This window comes from Myiozetetes cayanensis, unplaced genomic scaffold (assembly GCF_022539395.1).
Source record: "Myiozetetes cayanensis isolate MyiCay16 unplaced genomic scaffold, myiCay2020 scf48, whole genome shotgun sequence".
NCBI lineage: Eukaryota > Metazoa > Chordata > Aves > Passeriformes > Tyrannidae > Myiozetetes > Myiozetetes cayanensis.
Genome location: NW_026087720.1, coordinates 382780 through 402587, shown reverse-complemented (window position 1 = coordinate 402587; position 19808 = coordinate 382780). Strand labels below are relative to the sequence as shown.

General features: G+C 56.7%; 2 protein-coding genes and 2 pseudogenes across 2 annotated transcripts; 2 read left to right on the top strand and 2 right to left on the bottom strand.

The window, feature by feature from the left end:
- The first annotated feature begins 733 nt into the window (after positions 1-733).
- Positions 734-9994, top strand: LOC126648294 (uncharacterized). Its single transcript, XM_050331081.1, is given in 11 exon segments — positions 734-852; positions 1056-1916; positions 1919-2002; positions 2005-2063; positions 2301-2470; positions 2870-3042; positions 4873-5093; positions 5212-5388; positions 5614-5639; positions 9691-9706; positions 9959-9994. Coding segments are annotated over 10 exon segments (1743 nt in total). The 5' UTR covers positions 734-852; positions 1056-1135.
- LOC126648310 (erythroblast NAD(P)(+)--arginine ADP-ribosyltransferase-like) lies at positions 4043-5387 on the bottom strand (annotated as a pseudogene).
- A 1413-nt stretch (positions 9995-11407) lies between the features above and the next one.
- On the top strand, positions 11408-12331 carry LOC126648308 (coiled-coil domain-containing protein 166-like). The gene has a single exon (XM_050331100.1). The coding sequence runs from the start codon at positions 11408-11410 to the stop codon at positions 12329-12331; it is 924 nt and encodes a 307-aa protein (XP_050187057.1).
- Positions 12332-13103: 772 nt separating this feature from the next.
- On the bottom strand, positions 13104-14508 carry LOC126648311 (erythroblast NAD(P)(+)--arginine ADP-ribosyltransferase-like; annotated as a pseudogene).
- Positions 14509-19808: the final 5300 nt, after the last annotated feature.

Here is a 19808-nt window from a genome sequence, read left to right as displayed (position 1 = left end):
CACTGTGTGTGTGTGCCCATGTCCATGTGGCCCCATGTCCCTGTGCCCCTGTGTCCATGCCTGTGTGTCCCTTGTCCCAGCTGACACCACCACCTGCCACGTGCACTGACCCTGCTGCTCCGGTGGCTCCGGGGGTCCCGGCAGTGCTGGGGTGGGTGGTGACACCGTGTATGTGTCTGTGTGTCCCCATTTCCACGTGTCCATGTCCGTGTGTCCCTGTCCCAGGTGATGCCACCATCCCTGATGTGCAGCTGACCCTGGTGCTCCTCGGGGGGCTCGGGGGCTGCCACCGCCCCAGGGCCTGTCCCCAACATCCCAACCCCGACAGTGGGGCCGGGGCTGGTCGAGGCCTTGGGAGGGGACACGGCCTGGACAGCTGAGCCCAGGGACCCCAGGGACAGCCCAGGCTGCAGGACCCTGGCTCAGACACAGAAGCTCAGGAGGAAGGGGGGACATTCCTTATTTACAGCCTTGGCCTCCTGGAGCAGCCGTTCCATGGGCTGGAGCCCCACTTTCCGGGAACTGGGAGGACCTCCTGTTGAATGGGAGTAAACAATAAAATCTTCGAGTTCTTTCCCTTTGCTTGTGCAACCTTTACTTTTGCTTTTGTTTTTCATGAATTATCTCAGCCCATCACAGCTGGGTAGGAGAAGAAGGGGTTTACAAGGAAATTTCCATTCCCATCAGTCAGAGAGGGCAAAGGCTGCTCTGGGTGCGCCAGGAGGAGGGTGCGGATCCAAACCCAACCATCCCGGCTATAAAAAGCCAGAGCAGCCCCGTGTCCCCCTCTGCAGGAGCTCAGTGGGGGGGCCAGGAGCAGCACCCAGACCCCACACCCACTGCAGGGCACAGGTAACACTTGAGGCTGGGGTCCCGGGGTGATGCTGTGGGGCTGCGGGGGCCGGGGTGCTGGGCAGGGGGGGCGACAGCCCGTGGGACCAGGGTCGGGGTCAGGGCAGTGCTGGAACGTGGCCGGGGGGCTCCTGGCCAGGGGTGCAGGTGGGGGTGTCCCCCTCTCCCCGGGCTGACCCCGCTCCCCCTCCCCACCTCCCCAGGCCCTCACAGAGGAAGCGGCCGCGGCCCCAGCTGCGTCCCCACAGTGCCTGGGTGGGTCCTTGGGGAGTCTCTGCCCACCATGGAGCTCCTGCCACTGCTGCTGGTGCTGCTGGCTGTGACCCCGGCCACTGGCATCGAGGAGGTGGCACTGGACATGGCCCCCAACGCCTTCGATGACCAGTACCGGGACTGCCGGAGCAAAATGTTGAATGCTCTGCCGAACCTCAACCGCTCTGAGTTCACCACCAACAGTGCCTTCGCCACAGCTTGGGCCATGGCCGCTGCCAGCTGGAACAAACACCTGGGGTCTCTGAAACGGCAGGAAGAGGCCATCGCCCTCAGGGCGTACACCCTGAATACAAACCTGTACAAGGACTTCAACAGGGCTGTGCCCATGGCTGGACGCTCCCGCCAGGAATATCTGGACAACTTCCCCTTCAAGGTAGTGCATTTCCTGCTGACCGAGGCCCTGGATGACCTGCGGGCTGCCCAGCCCCAGGGCACCTGCCTCCACGTGTACCGGGGGGTCCGAGGTATCCGGTTCACTGCCAAGCCCGGGGATATCGTCCGCTTTGGCCACTTCGCCTCCAGCTCCCGGAACAAAACAGTGGCTGAGAGGTTCGGCACCGACACCTTCTTCGAGCTGGACACCTGCCATGGCGCTGCCATCCAGAACTTCTCCATGTACCCTTGGCAGCAGGAAGTCCTCATGCCACCATTTGAGACCTTTAGGGTCACCAGTGTCACCCGCCAAGGGGCCAAAACCCACATCCAGCTCAGCCCCCACGGAATGCACAGCAACTACAGCTGTGCCTTGTTCTCAGGTGACATCCCTGGGGTGGGGACACCCGTGGCTGGGTGCGGGGCAGGGCAGGGGTGGCAGCAGGGCACCAGCTCTGCTGGGACAGGGGCAATGGTGGTGGGGCAGAGGATGAGGATGGTGGGGCTTTGGGCATCACACAGCTCCAGCTGCTCTCCTGGCATGGGATGGATTGCTCTGGGCTGGGATTGGGATGGGGAATGGGATGGGATAAATTGGATGGTGAGGGGTGGGATGGATTGGATTGACATGGGAGGGGATGGGATGACACAACACAACATGGCAGGGTGTGAATTGTGGGACAGCTGGGTCTGGTGGGAAACCCACCAACTGCCCCAATCTCCCCTTGGATCCTCCAGATACCCTCTGACTCCCCCTGAGACCCCCACCAGCTCCTCCTGACCCCCTTCTCCTGTCTCCACAGGCAGCAGTGTCCCAAGGGACACCCCACACCTCGGGGGCTCCTCCTGGCAGCCCTGGCCCTGGCAGTGGCCACCGGCACCCCCTGAGCCACGAGGACACTGCTGTCACCTCTGCCACCGTGTCCGGCCAAGACGAGGGCTCAGGAACGGAGCCACCGGTGTCATCAGGATGGCAGGACAGGCTGGGGGCATGGGGACCCCCCGCTGCAGGGGGACACTGGGCAAGCCCAGCAGGCGCCCTCCCTGAGCCATGGTTGGGGTGTTGGGGTGCAGCTGAGGGGGGTCATGGAGGGGGCACAGGGAGGATTTGCTTCTCATTTGGGCTTTTTTTCTTCCTTCCAATAATTTAACTTTTCTTTGCAGTTATTAAAGTGGTTTTAGCACAACCCATGAGTTTCCTTCTTACTTTAACCCACCTCATCTGCTCTCTGCTCTGGCGACTGGCCTGGAGTGCCAGGACAAGGGGGAATGGCTTCCCACTTGGGGGCTTGGAGCTCCCCGGGCTGGTGGGAGGTGTCCCTGCCCATGGCAGGGCTGGGCCCGGCTGTGCTTTCCTGTGCCTCTCCCCCAGGCCGTGCCCGGACCCCCCCGGTGCCGGGACGGGGCGGACGCTCCGCAGCGGGATCAGCCCGCGCTGCCTCCTGGCCTCGACCCTCGCAGCTGCAGCCGCGGGAGGCGCGGCCGCCGCCGCGCTGCTTTCCCTGCGCCATTCCCGCCCCGCCACTCCACGGGAGCCACGGGCACGTGCGGGCTACAGGGGAAACCTGCCCCGGTTTGAAAGAGAAGGGGTTTCCTGAGGGAAAGACGAGGCTTGCCCAGAAAGAGATGTGCGGCGGTGCCTCCCTCCGTCCCTCCCCCGCGGGCCGCTCCGTGAGCTCCCAAATGCTCGTCAGCCCTTGACGAGCAGCACCTGTGCCGAGCTGCTCTCGAGCTTATCGGGATCTCGTGCTGGATAGCGAGCTCCTGCTTTAATGAACAGCCTTGGGAAGTGATTTTTGCTGCTTGAAGAACAGCCCAAGTGCAACAACTTTTTCATTATTGAACTTTCCTGGAGAGTTTCTGGCCAGAGTCAGTGGCCAGGATGGAAAATGACAATGATCAAATCCACTCTATGTGACCCTGTCTGTACACCTGTGCACACACCTGCACGTTCCTTGTACAAACTCTTTAACTCACGAGTGTGAAGTGCTACAGCAAATGTCCCAGGGGTGTTGCTCTCAGGTTCTTGAGTCATCTGAATTGATAAGAAAATCAGGCTGGGTTAATTTTGGGTTTAGATTGACTGATTTTAGATTTTCTTTTACTTTTTCTCTGTGTGCCCTTACCATCCAGTGAGCAGCAGAGTGACCTTTGCCAACTCGCTGCACGTTCCCTTCCATGCTTTGCTGCTTTGCCGAGGCAGCCCCAGGGCTGTGATCCAGCTCTACAGGGGCTTCCTCAGTTTGGGAACCTGAGCAGCTGCCCCACGACCTGGGGGTCCTCAGCAGCCCCCTGGGCGAGGAGGGGTCAGTGCCAGGAGTGAGAAGGAAACTGGTGGATTGAGCTAAAACCACTTTAATAATTGGAAAGTTAAAATATTGTGAGGGAGAAAAAAAAGCCCAAAAGAGAAGCAAATCCACCCTGTGCCCCCCTCCATGAGCCCCCTCAGCTGCACCCCAACACCCCAGCCATGGCTCAGGGAGGGCGCCTGCTGGGCTTGTCCAGTGTCCCCCTGCAGCGGGGGGTCCCCGTGCCCCCAGCCTGTCCTGCCGTCCTGGTGACACCGGTGGCTCCGTTCCTGAGCCCTCGTCTTGGCCGGACACGGTGGCAGAGGTGACAGCAGTGTCCTCGTGGCTCAGGGGGTGCCGGTGGCCACTGCCAGGGCCAGGGCTGCCAGGAGGAGCCCCCCGAGGTGTGGGGTGTCCCTTGGCACACTGCTGCCTGTGGGGGCAAAGGAAGGGGGTCAGGAGGAGCTGGTGGAGGGTTCAGGGGGAGTCAGGGGGTATCTGGAGCATCCAAGGGGAGGTTGGGGCAGTTGGTGGGTTTCCCACCAGACCCAGCTGTCCCACATATCATGCCCTGCCATACTGTGTTGTGTCATCCCATCCCCTCCCATCTCAATCCAATCCATCCCGCCCCTCACCATCCAATTTATCCCATCCCATTCCCCATCCCAATCCCAGCCCAGAGCAATCCATCCCATGCCAGGAGAGCAGCTGGAGCTGTGTGATGTCCCAAGCCCCACCACCCCCATCCCCTGTCCTACCCCCCTTGCCCCTGTCCCAGCAGAGCTGGTGCCCTGCTGCCACCCCCACCGTGTCCCCGCACCCAGCCACGGGTGTCCCCACCCCAGGGATGTCACCTCGGAGCCACGCACAGCTGTAGTTGCTATGCACGCTGTGGGGGCTGAGCTGGATGTGGGTTTTGGCCCCTTGGCGGGTGACACTGGTGACCCTAAAGGTTTCAAAGGGTGGGATGAGGACTTCCTTCTCCTCAGGGTACTCGGAGAAGCCCTAGATGTTAGTGCCATGGCAGGTGTCCAGCTCGAAGAGGGTGTCAGTGCCGAACCTCTCAGCCACTGTTTTGTTCCGGGAGCTGGAGGTGAACTGGCCAAAGCGGACGATATCCCCGGGCTTGGCAGTGAACCGGATACCTCGGACCCCCCGGTACACGTGGAGGCAGGTGCCCTGGGGCTGGGCAGCCCGCAGGTCATGCACTGCCGTGGTCAGCAGGAAATGCAGCACCTTGAAGGGGAAGTTGCACAGGTACTCCTGGCGGGATCTCGCGGCCTCGCGCACAGCGGCGTTGAATTCCGGGTACAGGTCGTTGTCTGTGTATGCCAGCAGGGCGATGGCCTGTTCTGGCTGCAGCTGGTTCTCCTGGAGATCCTCTTCCTGCCACATGGCAGTGGCCTTGACCCAGACCCCGGCATAGATGCTGTTCGTGGTGAACTCAGAGCGGTTGAGCTCCGGCAGCACCCTCAACATTTTGCTCCGGCAGTCCCGGTACTGGTCATCGAAGGCGTTGGGGGCCATGTCCAGTGCCACCTCCTCGATGCCAGTGGCTGAGGTCACAGCCAGCAGCACCAGCAGCAGTGGCAGGAGCTCCATGGTGGGCAGAGACTCCCCAAGGACCCGCCCAGGCACTGTGGGGACGCAGCTGGGGCCACGGCCTCTTCCTCTGTGAGGGCCTGGGGAGGTGGGGAGGGGGAGCGGGGTCAGCCCGGGGAGAGGGGGACACCCCCACCTGCACCCCTGGCCAGGAGCCCCCCGGCCACGTCCCAGCACTGCCCTGACCCCGACCCTGGTCCCACGGGCTGTCACCCCCCGTGCCCAGCACCCCGGCCCCCGCAGCCCCACGGCGTCACCCCGGGACCCCAGCCTCAAGTGTTACCTGTGCCCTGCAGTGGGTGTGGGGTCTGGGTGCTGCTCCTGGCCCCCCCACTGAGTTCCTGCAGAAGGGGGACACGGGGCTGCTCTGGCTTTTTATAGCCGGGATGGTTGGGCTTGGATCCAGATTTTTCTCCCAGCTGCTGCCCTTCCACCCCCCAGGACACAAAGGAACCCCCTGATAAACCCTCCTCTTCTCCCACCCAGCTGAGTGGTGGGCTGAGATAATTCATGAAAAACAAAAGCAAAAGCAAAGGTTGCACAAGCAAAGGGAAAGAACCCGAAGATTTTATTCTCTACTCCCATTCAACGGGAGGTCTGCCCAGTTCCCGGAAAGTGGGGCTCCAGCCCATGGAACGGCTGCTCCAGAAGGCCAAGGCTGTAAATAAGGAACGTCCCCCCTTCCTCCTGAGCTTCTGTGTCTGAGCCAGGGTCCTGCAGCCTGGGCTGTCCCTGGGGTCCCTGGGCTCTGCTGTCCAGGCCGTGTCCCCTCCCAAGGCCTCGACCAGCCCCGGCCCCACTGTCGGGGTTGGGATGTTGGGGACAGGCCCTGGGGCGGTGGCAGCCCCCGAGCCCCCCGAGGAGCACCAGGGTCAGCTGCACATCAGGGATGGTGGCATCACCTGGGACAGGGACACACGGACATGGACACGTGGAAATGGGGACACACAGACACATACACGGTGTCACCACCCACCCCAGCACTGCCGGGACCCCCGGAGCCACCGGAGCAGCAGGGTCAGTGCACGTGGCAGGTGGTGGTGTCAGCTGGGACAAGGGACACACAGGCATGGACACGGGGGGACAGGGACATGGGGCCACATGGACATGAGCACACACACACAGTGTCACCACCTGCCCCCCTTGGCATCAGCTGGGCCGAGGGACAGGCAGGTACAGGGACAGAGGGGGACATGGACACGGGACACACATGGACACACAGACACATCAACACGGGGACACACGGACAGGGGACACAAGGACACAGGGGGACATGGACACAGGGACACGGTGACACAGGGGGACATGGACACAGGGACACAAGGACACGCAGACACAGAGACACATGGACACAGGGACACACACAGTGTCCCCCCGTGTCCCCACCCCAAGCAGGTGGGTGCAGCCGATGTTCCCCACGATGCACCAGCAGCACCTGGGGGGGACACGACACACATGTCACCTCAGCAGGTCCCTGTCACCACCCTCCCCCCACACACAGGCCCACCAACCCTCCATGTCATTGAAATATATCCCTTAACTCCCCAGCCCCTCTTCCCACCCAGTTTTACAGGGGCTTGTTTCTGCCTCACTGGTTTGATTTGGGGTTTTAGTGACACTCCCACAGGTTCTGCCGAGTTTGGAATCCCAGGCCATCCACAGCCCAGTCCAAGGGAACAGCCACCTTTTCTGCCTCAGCTGGGATTTCTCCTCCCCGTGGTTGTTCAGGCGATGTCAAAACTTCCAGAGCCTCAGTTTCAGGGATAGGAGCTTTTATTTTTCCTTTCCTCAGAGGACATTTGTGCTTTTAATTTGCTCAGTGTCTCTTCCTCATCAGGCACTGGACAGTCTGCCTCTCATAAAAACTGGTGCATTAACTACTTTTTCCCAATTTCACATTTCCAAGGTTGGAAGAACAGAACTCAGTCAGAGTCTCTGGGGGTTGTTTGGGGAACATCTCATTTCTCAAATTATCATATTATGGTCACAAGCCTCTTAAAAAAACGGTTTCTTCTCCTTGAATGCACCCCAGCTCTGTGGTCTGGCCCAGATACACCTTCTTATCAGCGTTGCCCAGGCCCAGCCTTTATTCTGCAGGCTCAGATATCCCCTTGCACACATTAATTAATCATGTGGGTGAACACAGGACTAAGCCCTGTGTGTTAAGGCTGAAGGAATTCACAAGGCTTAAACACTCTTTGTTACAATGAAAGATTTTCCAACATTTCCCCTCCTTTGAGGCTTTCCAGAATCTTTCTTGGAAGCCTCACTTCCCACCCTTTGTTCTCCTTCTCCCTTTAAAACCACGTTTTCATACACCTGTACAATGCAGCACCATAAATAGACACGGAGACTGAGGTCACTGTTCTCAGCTCTGGGAACCAGGATGAGCTCTTCCAGCAACTCCTGAACTCCCCAGGAAGTTTGGTCCTTTTGTGTTTGATGTGAGACCCCGACTTGTTCCCGGATTGTCCTCAGAGGAGTCCCTGGGTGTGATGTGTCTGTACCCCCTGGGGGGTTTCTCACGAGCACGGACGGCTCAGCACACCAATGTGATGAGCAGAGAACACTGTTTATTGGAATCAAGCAGCAGTCTTTTATACACTTGTCTAACAATACTCTTCTATCAGCTCTATTTCTAGCATTCTTTATGTCCTTTCCCACTCTGATAGCTGAGACCCTGGTTTTGCGTATCTAGTTTTGCTGCTGTTTCTCTTGGTAGATCTTTCACATCCTGGTGCCATCAGAAGGCCATCAGAACAACAGATCATGTTTTCACAATTGCAGCATAAGATAATCTTCTCACAGCAGCACATCCTCTGCGTTAGCACTAAAAATCCCTATACCTGCAATGTAAGGCTGTGTTCTCACAGCTGCAGCACATCCTCTATCATCATGGTTGATGAAGATTTGAGAAGGGCTCTCCCCACGCTTGCTACAAGCGCGCTGATGGCTAAAAAGGCCAAGGGGGGATACACAAGTCCGGTTGCAGAAGGCACAGCAGAAAGACTCCCCAGGTGATATCGACGAGACGCGATTCTTTCTGCGTTGTCTTTTCTCCTCGAGAGTGACCCTGTGTGTGTTCTCAAAAGCAGCAGCAGCGTTATAGATGGTGTGTCTCCAGGGTAGACCAATGGTGGTGATCAATATGGCCAAGGGTGAGGGATTGTTTCAGGCAGTCCTTGTATCTCCTCTTCGGGGCTCCTCTCTTGCGGCACCAGTGGCAAGTTCCCCACAGAGCACGATCTTAGGGAGGCGGCAGTCCTGCATCCTGGAGACGTGCCCTGCCCAGCACAGCTGTGTTCTCAGCAGCATGGCCTCAATGCTCTGTGACTGCTGCCTGTTCAAGGACAGACGTGTTGGTCACATAGTCAGTCCAGTGGATGTTTAGGATTGTACGGAGGCAGCGCTGATGGAGGCGTTCTAAGAGACGCAAGTGATGCCGGTAAATGACCCATGATTCGGATCCATATAAAAGAGTAGACAGTACAACAGCTCTGTAAACACTGATCTTAGTACTTTTCTTCAGGTTTTTGTTTTGCCACACTCTTTTATGGAGTTCACAAAAAGCTCAGTACGCCTTTGCTAACCTGTTGTCTATTTCTGCATCAATCTTACTGTCCGAGAAGATGATGCTTCCCAGGTAATTAAACTGCTGGACTGATTTGAGCTCTGATTCACCAATGGTGATATGGGGATGATGGGAGACTTCCTGAGGTGCAGGCTGATAGAAAACTTCTGTTTTCTTCAAGCTGACTTCCAGCCCAAAAAGCTCAGCAGCCTCTGCAAAGCAGGATGTTAAACGCTGCAGAACTCCTGTGTGGGTGACGAGGGTGGCATCATCAGCGTAAAGCAGCTCACGGATAAGATGATTTAAGGTCTTAGTGTGGGCCTTCAGTTGCCTTAGGTTAAAAAGGCTCCCATCAGTACAATATCGAATGTAGACACCGTCTTCATCATCGAGGTCTGCCATGGCCCTTTGGAGCATCAAGCTGAAAAATATTGTGAATAGAGTTGGTGCAAGAACGCAGCCTTGCTTCACACCACTGGTTATTGCAGAGGGCTCAGAAAGTGCATCGCCATATCTGACCTGGCCGTGCTGGTCCTGTCATTTAAGAAAAGCAGCCTTTCAACTCGCATGCAGCAAGCTCCAACAGAAACTTCGTGACGTCCAGAACAAGTGGTGGACCAATCTAGCAGAAAAAATCCAATTATGCTCAGATATAAGTGACTCCAGGGGATTCTATGAGGCTCTGAAAACAGCCTACGGTCCTACACACCAGGTTCAAAGCCCTTTACTCAGTGCAGATGGTCAAATGCTTCTCACAGATAAAATTTCCATTTTGAATATCCTCTATATTAGCATTATAAATCCCTATACCTGCAATATAAGGTTATGTTCTCGCAGCTGCAGCATATCCTCTGTGTTAGCACTAAAAACCCCCACACCCACCACCTGCCATTTACGGTGGTACAGCGTCCCCCTGTGGGACCAACACCGGATCCAGAGCCCTTCTGTTCTGAGCTGGAACCTCCCCGATTTCTGATGCTTCCCTTTGTGTTTTCCTCAGAGCACTCACAGTTTGATTTCCGAGTATTTCGACTGATGCCCACGGGCTGGGTAGGGAGGGGGCCGTGTTCCCCCACCCCCTTGGCACCTCGGGTACCCCGGTCCCTCTGCCCTGAACCCCTCAGCAGCCCCTGGCACCCCCTAAACCCCCAGGAACTCCCTGAACCCCTCAGCTCCTCCCAGGACCCCCCAGGACCTCTCAGGGCCCCCCCAGGGCTCTCTGGCAACTACTGGGCCCCCCAGCACCCACCCGGCACCTCCGTGAACCCCCCAGCACCCCTGAACCCCCAGCACCCTTGGATCCCCCAGCACCCCTGAACCCCCAGCACCCCTTGGATCCCCAGGACCCCCAGCACCCCTCGGGACCCCCAGCAGCCCTTGGATCCCCAGCACCCCCCAGCACTCCACAGGAGTCCCCGGCACCCCTGACACACCCCGGCACCTCCTAGCACCCCCCAGGACCCCTCAGCACCCCCGGGACCCCCAGCACTCCACAGCACCCCCATGAACCCCCCAGCACCCCTGAAGCCCCCAGCACCCCTTGGATCCCCCAGCACCCCTTGGATCCCCCAGCACTCCACAGGAGCCCCCGGCACCCCCCGGGACCCCCCAGCACCCCCCGGGACCCCCCAGCACGAGGGTCGCAGCCGGAGTTTCCCTGGGAATGGGATCCCCCGCGGAGCCCCCGCCGCGCCCCGCGTGTCCCGTTCCCATGGACGCGGCTCCCAAACACGGGGCTCCAGGGCCAGCGGGGCCGGGGAAGCAGCTGGAAAACCCGGGAGCAGGGAAGGTCGGTGCCTTAAAATCCCAAACTTTGCACAGCCCCAACTTCGGGCTCTCCCACGGGGATTTGGGAATTCGCTGACACTCACATGCCCCCACAGAACTGCTCATTCCCCCCCCCCAGATTCCACCATCAGTGCAGCCTGAGCTGGGGGATTGGAATGGATTTACTCTGGTTTTTCACCTATCTCCTGGAATTTTGCAATTTTCCCTTAAAAATCGGCACGAGTTATATTGGGAAAAGGGAATTTTTAATTGCAAATATTTATGAAAACCATCGGACTTGACAGTAAGTTCGTGCTTAAAAAATGTTTGAAAACCTGAATCTCATCAAATTAAGGTTTAAAAATATTTTAAACCCCTGGAATCTCCTGAAACTAATGCTTACAAAATGTTTAAAAAAACTGAATTTCATTAAATTAATGGTTAAAATTGTTAGAAATCCTGAATTGCCTGAAGTTGGGGTCATAGGTACTGATGTGGGATGGGAGATACTGTCTTGGGATGCAGCTGCCTCTTCAAACACCAGAATCTGTGAGGGAGGAATGGGATGGAATATTTAAGCTGCTGGAAGAACCAGCTGGAAACCCGAGGGCTGAGGGGAAAATGCACCCTCAGAACTGGTCTGTTTTCCTTCTGTTCCAGTTTTCCAGAGATCGACTGGGATATGGCATCCAAACCCAAGGGGAAAGAAGAGCCCATGGCTGCTGGGAAAACCAAGGAAGGAATGAGGAGCAAGGATGGAGAGACAGCCACAGAAATAAGTGATCTGGAAAAGCTCCCCCAGGAGAGGAAACTGTACCTGCAGGAGGAATGCAGGATCCTCACGGAACACCTGGACACGTACCTGGGCAGAACAGAGCAGCTCCTGCGGGAAAGCAAAGCCCTGGAAAAGGCAGCCCAGGGGACTCGGGAGCAGAGCCAGACTTTCCTGGCCTGTGGAGCAAAGCTCAGCCGGGAGCACCAGGATCTGATCATCACCCTGAACGACCGGAATCGCCAGGATCTGGCCCAAAGCCAGGCGCAGAGGGAGCGGCTGATCCCGCAGTACGCTGGCAAGGAGCAGGAGCTGACGAGCTCCCTGAGGGACACGGAGGCCGAGGCCTCTCAGCTGGACACGGAGCTGCAGGAGCTGGAGCCGTACAAGGACGTGTTGGCCCAGTCAGAGCTGAGGGTGAAGGAGCTGGAGAAGGAATTGCTGGTCACCAGGATCCGGTGTGCCGAGGAAACCCGCAACATCAAGAGCAGGTTCCTGCAGGAAAAGGCCGACTGCGAGCGGGAATTGCACCGGAGGATGCAGCGGCTCACCTGGAGAGCCGAGGAGGTGGCGCTGCGGGCTCTGATCCAGCACGTGGAGCAGGTGAAAGCAGAGAACAGGCGCCTGCGCCAGGAGCTGCTCGGTCTCATCCAACACTCCCAGGTCCTCAGGGACGCCAAAATCCGGCTGCAGGATCAGCAGGAGCAGCTGCTGCGGGAGAACCAGTGTGCCCAGCGGGTGGCACTGGTCACACCAGCACGGTGGGACAACCTGCTGTGCCCTCCTGTCCAGGGGTGGCCACGGACCCCAGACCACCTGAGCTGGAGAAAATAAACACGGAAGCAACCAAAGAGTTTCGGCCGCTCGTTAAAGCAGGAGCTCGCTATCCAGCACGAGATCCCGATAAGCTCGAGAGCAGCTCGGCACAGGAGCTGCTCGTCAAGGGCTGGCGAGCATTTGGGAGCTCACGGAGCGGCCCGCGGGGGAGGGACGGAGGGAGGCACCGCCGCACATTTCTTTCTGGGCAAGCTCGTCTTTCCCTCAGGAAACCCCTTCTCTTTCAAACCGGGGCAGGTTTCCCCTGTAGCCCGCACGTGCCCGTGGCTCCCGTGGAGTGGCGGGGCGGGAATGGCGCAGGGAAAGCAGCGAGGCGGCGGCCGCGCCTCCCGCGGCTGCAGCTGCGAGGGTCGAGGCCAGGAGGCAGCGCGGGCTGATCCCGCTGCGGAGCGTCCGCCCCGTCCCGGCACCGGGGGGGTCCGGGCACGGCCTGGGGGAGAGGCACAGGAAAGCACAGCCGGGCCCAGCCCTGCCATGGGCAGGGACACCTCCCACCAGCCCGGGGAGCTCCAAGCCCCCAAGTGGGAAGCCATTCCCCCTTGTCCTGGCACTCCAGACCAGTCGCCAGAGCAGAGAGCAGATGAGGTGGATTAAAGTAAGAAGGAAACTCATGGGTTGTGTTAAAACCACTTTAATAACTGCAAAGAAAAGTTAAAATATTGGAAGGGAGAAGAAAAGCCCCAAAGAGAAGCAAATCCTCCCTGTGCCCCCCTCCATGACCCTCCTCAGCTGCACCCCAACACCCCAGCCATGGCTCAGGGAGGGCGCCCGCTGGGCTTGTCCAGTGTCCCCCTGCAGCGGGGGGTCCCCGTGCCCCCCAGCCTGTCCTGCCATCCTGGTGACACTGGTGGCTCCGTTCCTGAGCCCTCGTCTTGGCCGGACACGGTGGCAGAGGTGACAGCAGTGTCCTCGTGGCTCAGGGGGTGCCGGTGGCCACTGCCAGGGCCAGGGCTGCCAGGAGGAGCCCCCCGAGGTGTGGGGTGTCCCTTGGGACACTGCTGCCTGTGGGGGCAGGAGAAGGGGGTCAGGAGGATCTGGTGGGGGTCTCAGGGGGAGTCAGGAGGTATCTGGAGGATCCAAGGGGAGGTTGGGGCAGTTGGTGGGTTTCCCACCAGACCCAGCTGTCCCACAACAATTCACACCCTGCCATATTGTGTTGTGTTGTGTCATCCCATCCCCTCCCATCTCAATCCAATCCATCCCACCCCTCACCATCCAATTTATCCCATCCCATTCCCTATCCCAATCCCAGCCCAGAGCAATCCATCCCATCCCAGGAGAGCAGCTGGAGCTGTGTGATGCCCAAAGCCCCACCATCCTCATCCTCTGCCCCACCACCATTGCCCCTGTCCCAGCAGAGCTGGTGCCCTGCTGCCACCCCCACCATGTCCCCACACCCAACCACGGGTGTCCCCACCCCAGGGATGTCACCTGAGAACAAGGCACAGCTGTAGTTGCTGTGCATTCCGTGGGGGCTGAGCTGGATGTGGGTTTTGGCCCCTTGACGGGTGACACTGGTGACCCTAAAGGTCTCAAATGGTGGCATGAGGACTTCCTCCTGCCAGGGCTAATGGAGAAGTCCTGGATGTTAGCGCCATGGCAGGTGTCCAGCTCGAAGAAGGTGTCGGTGCCGAACCTCTCAGCCACTGTTTTGTTCTGGGAGCTGGAGGCGAAGCGGCCAAAGCGGACGATATCCCCGGGCTTGGCAGTGAACCGGATACCTCGGACCCCCCGGTACACATGGAGGCAGGTGCCCTGGGGCTGGGCAGCCCGCAGGTCATGCACTGCCGTGGTCAGCAGGAAATGCATCACCTTGAAGTGAAATTTGTCCAGATATTCCTGGCGGGAGTGCCCGGCCATGGGCACAGCCCTGTTGAAGTCCTTGTACAGGTTTGTCTCCAGATGTACGCCCTGAGGGCGATGGCCTCTTCCTGCCGTTTCAGAGACCCCAGGTGTTTGTTCCAGCTGGCAGCGGCCATGGCCCAAGCTGTGGCGAAGGCACTGTTGGTGGTGAACTCAGAGCGGTTGAGGTTTGGCAGAGCATTCAACATTTTGCTCCGGCAGTCCCGGTACTGGTCATCAAAGGCGTTGGGGGCCATGTCCAGTGCCACCTCCTCGATGCCAGTGGCCGGGGTCACAGCCAGCAGCACCAGCAGCAGTGGCAGGAGCTCCATGGTGGGCAGAGACTCCTAAGGACCCGCCCAGGCACTGTGGGGACGCAGCTGGGGCCGCGGCCGCTCCTCTGTGAGGGCCTGGGGGAGGTGGGGAGGGGGAGCGGGGTCAGCCCGGGAGAGGGGGACACTCCCACCTGCACCCCTGGCCAGGAGCCCCCGGCCACGTCCCAGCACTGCCCTGACCCCTGACCCTGGTCCCACGGGCTGTCGCCCCGTGCCCAGCACCCCGGCCCCCGCAGCCCCACGGCGTCACCCCGGGACCCCAGCCTCAAGTGTTACCTGTGCCCTGCAGTGGGTGTGGGGTCTGGGTGCTGCTCCTGGACCCCCCACTGAGCTCCTGCAGAGGGGACACGGGGCTGCTCTGGCTTTTTATAGCTGGGATGGTTGGGTTTGGATCTGCACCCTCCTCCTGGCGCATCCAGAGCAGCCTTTGCCCTCTCTGACTCACAGGGATGGAAATTTCCTTGTAAACCCCTTCTTCTCCTACCCAGCTGTGATGGGCTGAGATAATTCATGAAAAACAAAAGCAAAAGTAAAGGTTGCACAAGCAAAGGGAAAGAACCCGAAGATTTTATTGTTTACTCCCATTCAACAGGAGGTCCTCCCAGTTCCCGGAAAGTGGGGCTCCAGCCCATGGAACGGCTGCTCCAGAAGGCCAAGGCTGTAGATAAGGAATGTCCCCCCTTCCCCTGAGCTTCTGTGTCTGAGCCAGGGTCCTGCAGCCTGGGCTGTCCCTGGGGTCCCTGGGCTCTGCTGTCCAGGCCGTGTCCCCTCCCAAGGCCTCGACCAGCCCCGGCCCCACTGTCGGGGTTGGGATGTTGGGGACAGGCCCTGGGGCGGTGGCAGCCCCCGAGCCCCCCGAGGAGCACCAGGGTCAGCTGCACATCAGGGATGGTGGCATCACCTGGGACAGGGACACACGGACATGGACACGTGGAAATGGGGACACACAGACACATACACGGTGTCACCACCCACCCCAGCACTGCCGGGACCCCCGGAGCCACCGGAGCAGCAGGGTCAGTGCACGTGGCAGGTGGTGGTGTCAGCTGGGACAAGGGATAGGCAAAGTACAGGGACACAGGACACATGGACACACAGACACATCAACACAGGGACACAAAGGCACGGGGACACAGGGATAGACATGGGCACACAGATACATCAACATGGGGACACACGGACAGGGGACACAAGGACACAGGGACACAGGGACACACATGGACACACAGACACATCAACACAGGGACACACGGACAGGGGACACACACACAGGAGAGAGCTGAGAGAGGGAACAGAAGGGGGGAAGCAGCTGAACTGTCTCTGTCCCTGCAAACTGAGCAGCTGCGGGAAGAGTTACAGGGAGAGGAGGAGGAAATCCCCAAAAGTGGGAGGAAAGGGAGAGGTGATGCCAAAGGAAGCTGCCAATGCCCCTGGCATTGTACAGATTCCCAATCAGGTGGGTGATTATGGGAATCGTGGGCACAAACCAGGCGAGACCGAATCCAGCCACTGGAATCCCACCCCTGCATTCCTGGCAATGGCCCAAACATTGGCACTTTGGTTGGTTCTGGTCAACAGTCACGAAAATTTTGACAGATACAGGAGCACAACGCTCAATATTGGTGAGTGCCAAGAGGGCACGAGGGGGACCTGGATGGCGGAGAGGGACACCAAGGAGCAGACACTGAGCAAGTGTCCCCTGCCGAGCTGCTGAGGGCAGTTCACGCCCCAGGGCAGGACGTGGGTGTTAGTTCTGGCTTGGCATTCAAAACCCCAGTGAAAACACTTTCCATTTCCTGCTCTGAGGGTCAGACCCGGCATTTCCCCGGGGGCAGCAGGAGCTGCTTCAACTGGAATGTTATCCCAGCCCTGGAGGGGATGCAGAGGCTGCCCTGGCCCTACGAGCAGCCCCGTGCTGGGGCAGTGCCAGGCTGGGCACAGAAGAGGGGCTTTCACTCTCTCCCCCCTCAGTGACAGTGACGACTGTGGGCCTTTAACCCCTACTGGGCTGGGCTTTGGCAAGCTGGGAACTCACAACAGACATGTCCCACTCGGGAAAGGCAACCCTAGGAGAGGAAGAAATGGTTTTACCCATTCCATGGGGGGGAACACGACGAGGCTCAGTTGTCACCCCCCTGGAAGGGAGGACACACAACTTTCTCAGACCCCTGGGGTATGGACATGTAAACATGAACATATAAACACGGGAACATCTAAACCTCCAAACACCCCCAGGAGCCCACGGGCTGCAGCTGCCCAGCTTCCCCAAGGAGTCTCACTCTCTCTGGACGTTCTGGTGGAAGGAGACCCCCAAAAGGTGGGGGCAGCAGCACCAGCCGTGGGCAGGAGCTTCGTGGGGGAGAGGTTTGTTTGCTCCTGAGGGATGTGGAGGCCACCGTGGCCCTGAGGGACCAAAGAGATCTGTCCTGTTCAGCTGGACTGGGTTTAAGGTGCCAGAACGGGACATTCTGAGTGGGAAAAGGGACTTTAGTGCTCAGCCCGAGCTGTCAAACAACTGGAGCCACTCAGGGGTGACTTGTCCCGACAGACCCGACTGAAACTTGGGTTGTTTTCTCTTCCCAGGAATTACCCTGGGAACGGTGCCAGGACACCCTCTGAGGATCCAGTTCCCCATGGAAGGATGGCTTATTCTTCTTTCAGGAGCCTCCCCTACCAGCATGGACCAAACCTGGGCAGCACACCAACCAGCTCGACCTGCAGGGGGGACACCCTCCCTTCGTTAGTTATGCTAATGAGTGTGGTAATTACAGCATATTCTGCCCCACTCCCCTCAGCTCTGGGGGCCATTTACTGGGGTATTCACTCAGCTTTCATTGTGACCCCAGCAGCTGTAAACCCACAGCTCTGTTTTGGGGTATCAGTTGTTGTGGTCTGGCCTCATCAGTCGTTACAGACCAATTGTACCTCGATCCAAGCCTGGTGGGAACCTCCCGCTGGCAGAGGAGCTGCTGCAACACGAGGAGCCAAGACCTCCCCTGGAACAGGCCAGAGAAAATGGACAAAGGAGCCGAGACCTTCCCTGGAACAGGCCAGAGAAAATGGACAAAGGAGCCAAGACCTTCCCTGGAACAGGTCAGAGAAAATGGACAAAGCACTCTGATTTCTGCCCATGGGAATGTGGGGAAAAACACATTGTGTGTTGGGATGGACGGAGAAGGGTGGAGAACACGGATCTTGTTATAGTCAAAAGACCAGATAGAATTTTAAAATATAGTAGAAATTTATTAAAAGCAAGTAAGCAAAACAGCACGCTGTGCAACCGGGGAAACTCCTATTTCACCAGCGGTCTGCAACGTGACAGACCAACGATTTTATACCTCACTTTATCTCCACTCCTTAAGTCTCTTTCGGTTTCATTATTGGTTTTCATTTCACGGGCTCCTCCGATATTGGTTCCGATTTCACGGGCTTTCATCACACCGCCATGGGCTCAGCCAATAATTCAGTTCCATCATAGTCCTTGGAGTTTGCCATGTGTGGAAATTTCCAGGTGAGAGTGGTAGGTCCTCCTTTTTGGTTTTTGTGGTTTCTTCTATTTTCCTCCCCTATAAGTATGCTTGGAACAAACACTTATAAAATAACCAGACACAGCATACAATTTCATAACAGCTATGTGGTTAGTTATCTTGTAAGTAACAACATTGTGGTTTTTATTCAATTCATAATTCAAGTAAAGCTTTAACTAAGCTTATTACAATTTATTTTACTTAACTCAATTTGATTAGCAAGTTATATACTTTGCTCTTTATCACCTATTACAGTCCTCCCTTTTCCTATTTCATCATAAATTTGCTCATCAAATCTTACTGCTGCCTCTTTTGCTGCATTTAAAATAGGAGATTGTTCTCCCTTAGATGTCACTCTACTCATGTTTTCATATTGTTGCTTCATTGTCATTAGCTGTACTGTGTCAATTTTACTTTTGATAAAAGTCACCAAAAGTTTAAAATACAAGGACCAAATGTCAATACACTCAGCAACATTGTTAAAGGACCTATTAAAGTAGAAAGTAGAGTAGTTAACCAAGGGAATTGGTTGTGCCATGATTCGAACCAGCTCTGTTGGGCTTCTCTTTCCTTCTTCCTTTGGGCAGTTCCATCTCTCAGCTTTGCCATGGGTTCTCAAATAACCCCTGAATGATTGGCATAAAAACAACACTCCTCTCCTAATGCTACACATAGTCCCCCTTGTTTTAAAAACACCAGATCCAGTCCCCTTCTCTTTTGCAATACCACTTCGGAGAGTGAGGTGAGAGACTGTTCTAAATACGAAATCGATCTTTCAGTTCTCTCTCCAAGTCCTCATCTACTGCTGTCCTTGAAGCCATTGGTCCCTTCTTTTGGTGGCCTAGGGAGGTGATCCCCGTTGCTGTTCCCGTTGCCCCTAAACCCGGGAGCATAGCTGTAGTCAGGGTAATTGGTTCTCGCTTTTGTGTTCTGTGATGACCTGATTCCCAGTGTTCAAAAACCGACTCCCCGGAATGGTAAATCATTGGGGGTGTTACCACTGCACACAAAATTCATCGCTTTCGTTAAACTTCGATAAAAACACACAGGGTGTTAAACCTGGTTTTGAACAGATCCACCACCCCCCTTCAGCTGGTATAGCCCACTGGTTATTCACTTTATCTGGTTTTAATACTTTAGAGCTACACAGCTCATCTTTGTTTGGGGGTACATTTCCTATACACATTCCATATCCTTTAACTTGTTGTATAGTGAGTCTGACTTCCTTTTGATTCCACTTACATTGACTAGGATTATTTTCTTTACTCAAGCTAAGAGTAGTGTTTAGCCCCACTCCTTCATAAAACGGGGGCTCAGCATCATAACACAACCAGCAAGAATTAGTCATGTTAGGTGCAGTATGGTTAAGTGCTTTATAAGATGCCTCTACTAATTTTAAAAGTTCTTGTTCTCCAGGTGAGAGTCCTGCTCTTTCATAGGCCTTAGTGGTGGATAGTAAAAACTGCAAGGATTCTTTTTTTCTTTCATTTTCCCAGTTTTTCTTTTCTTTCCTTATTACTTTGTTAGGTCCTGTTGCCTGAGATGGTAGGGATATTGGTTGTTTCATTATTTTTATTTCACTCCTACATCGGTCCCAGGTACGTATAACCATACTCCCCGTGCTTTCCCTGTCATCCATCCTGGATCTTCGGGATTTTTAACTTGTAATTGGAGGTGTATACAGTCCAATATAGGTGGCTTGGATGTCATAATGTCAGTATTAGAAGGGGGATGTGTACAGCCTAGAGGGCCCCACTGAACCATAATGTG

Coding starts and splice junctions, on each gene's coding strand:
- LOC126648308 (XM_050331100.1), top strand. CDS start 11,408: ATGGCATCCAAACCCAAGGGGAAAGAAGAGCCCATGGCTGCTGGGAAA.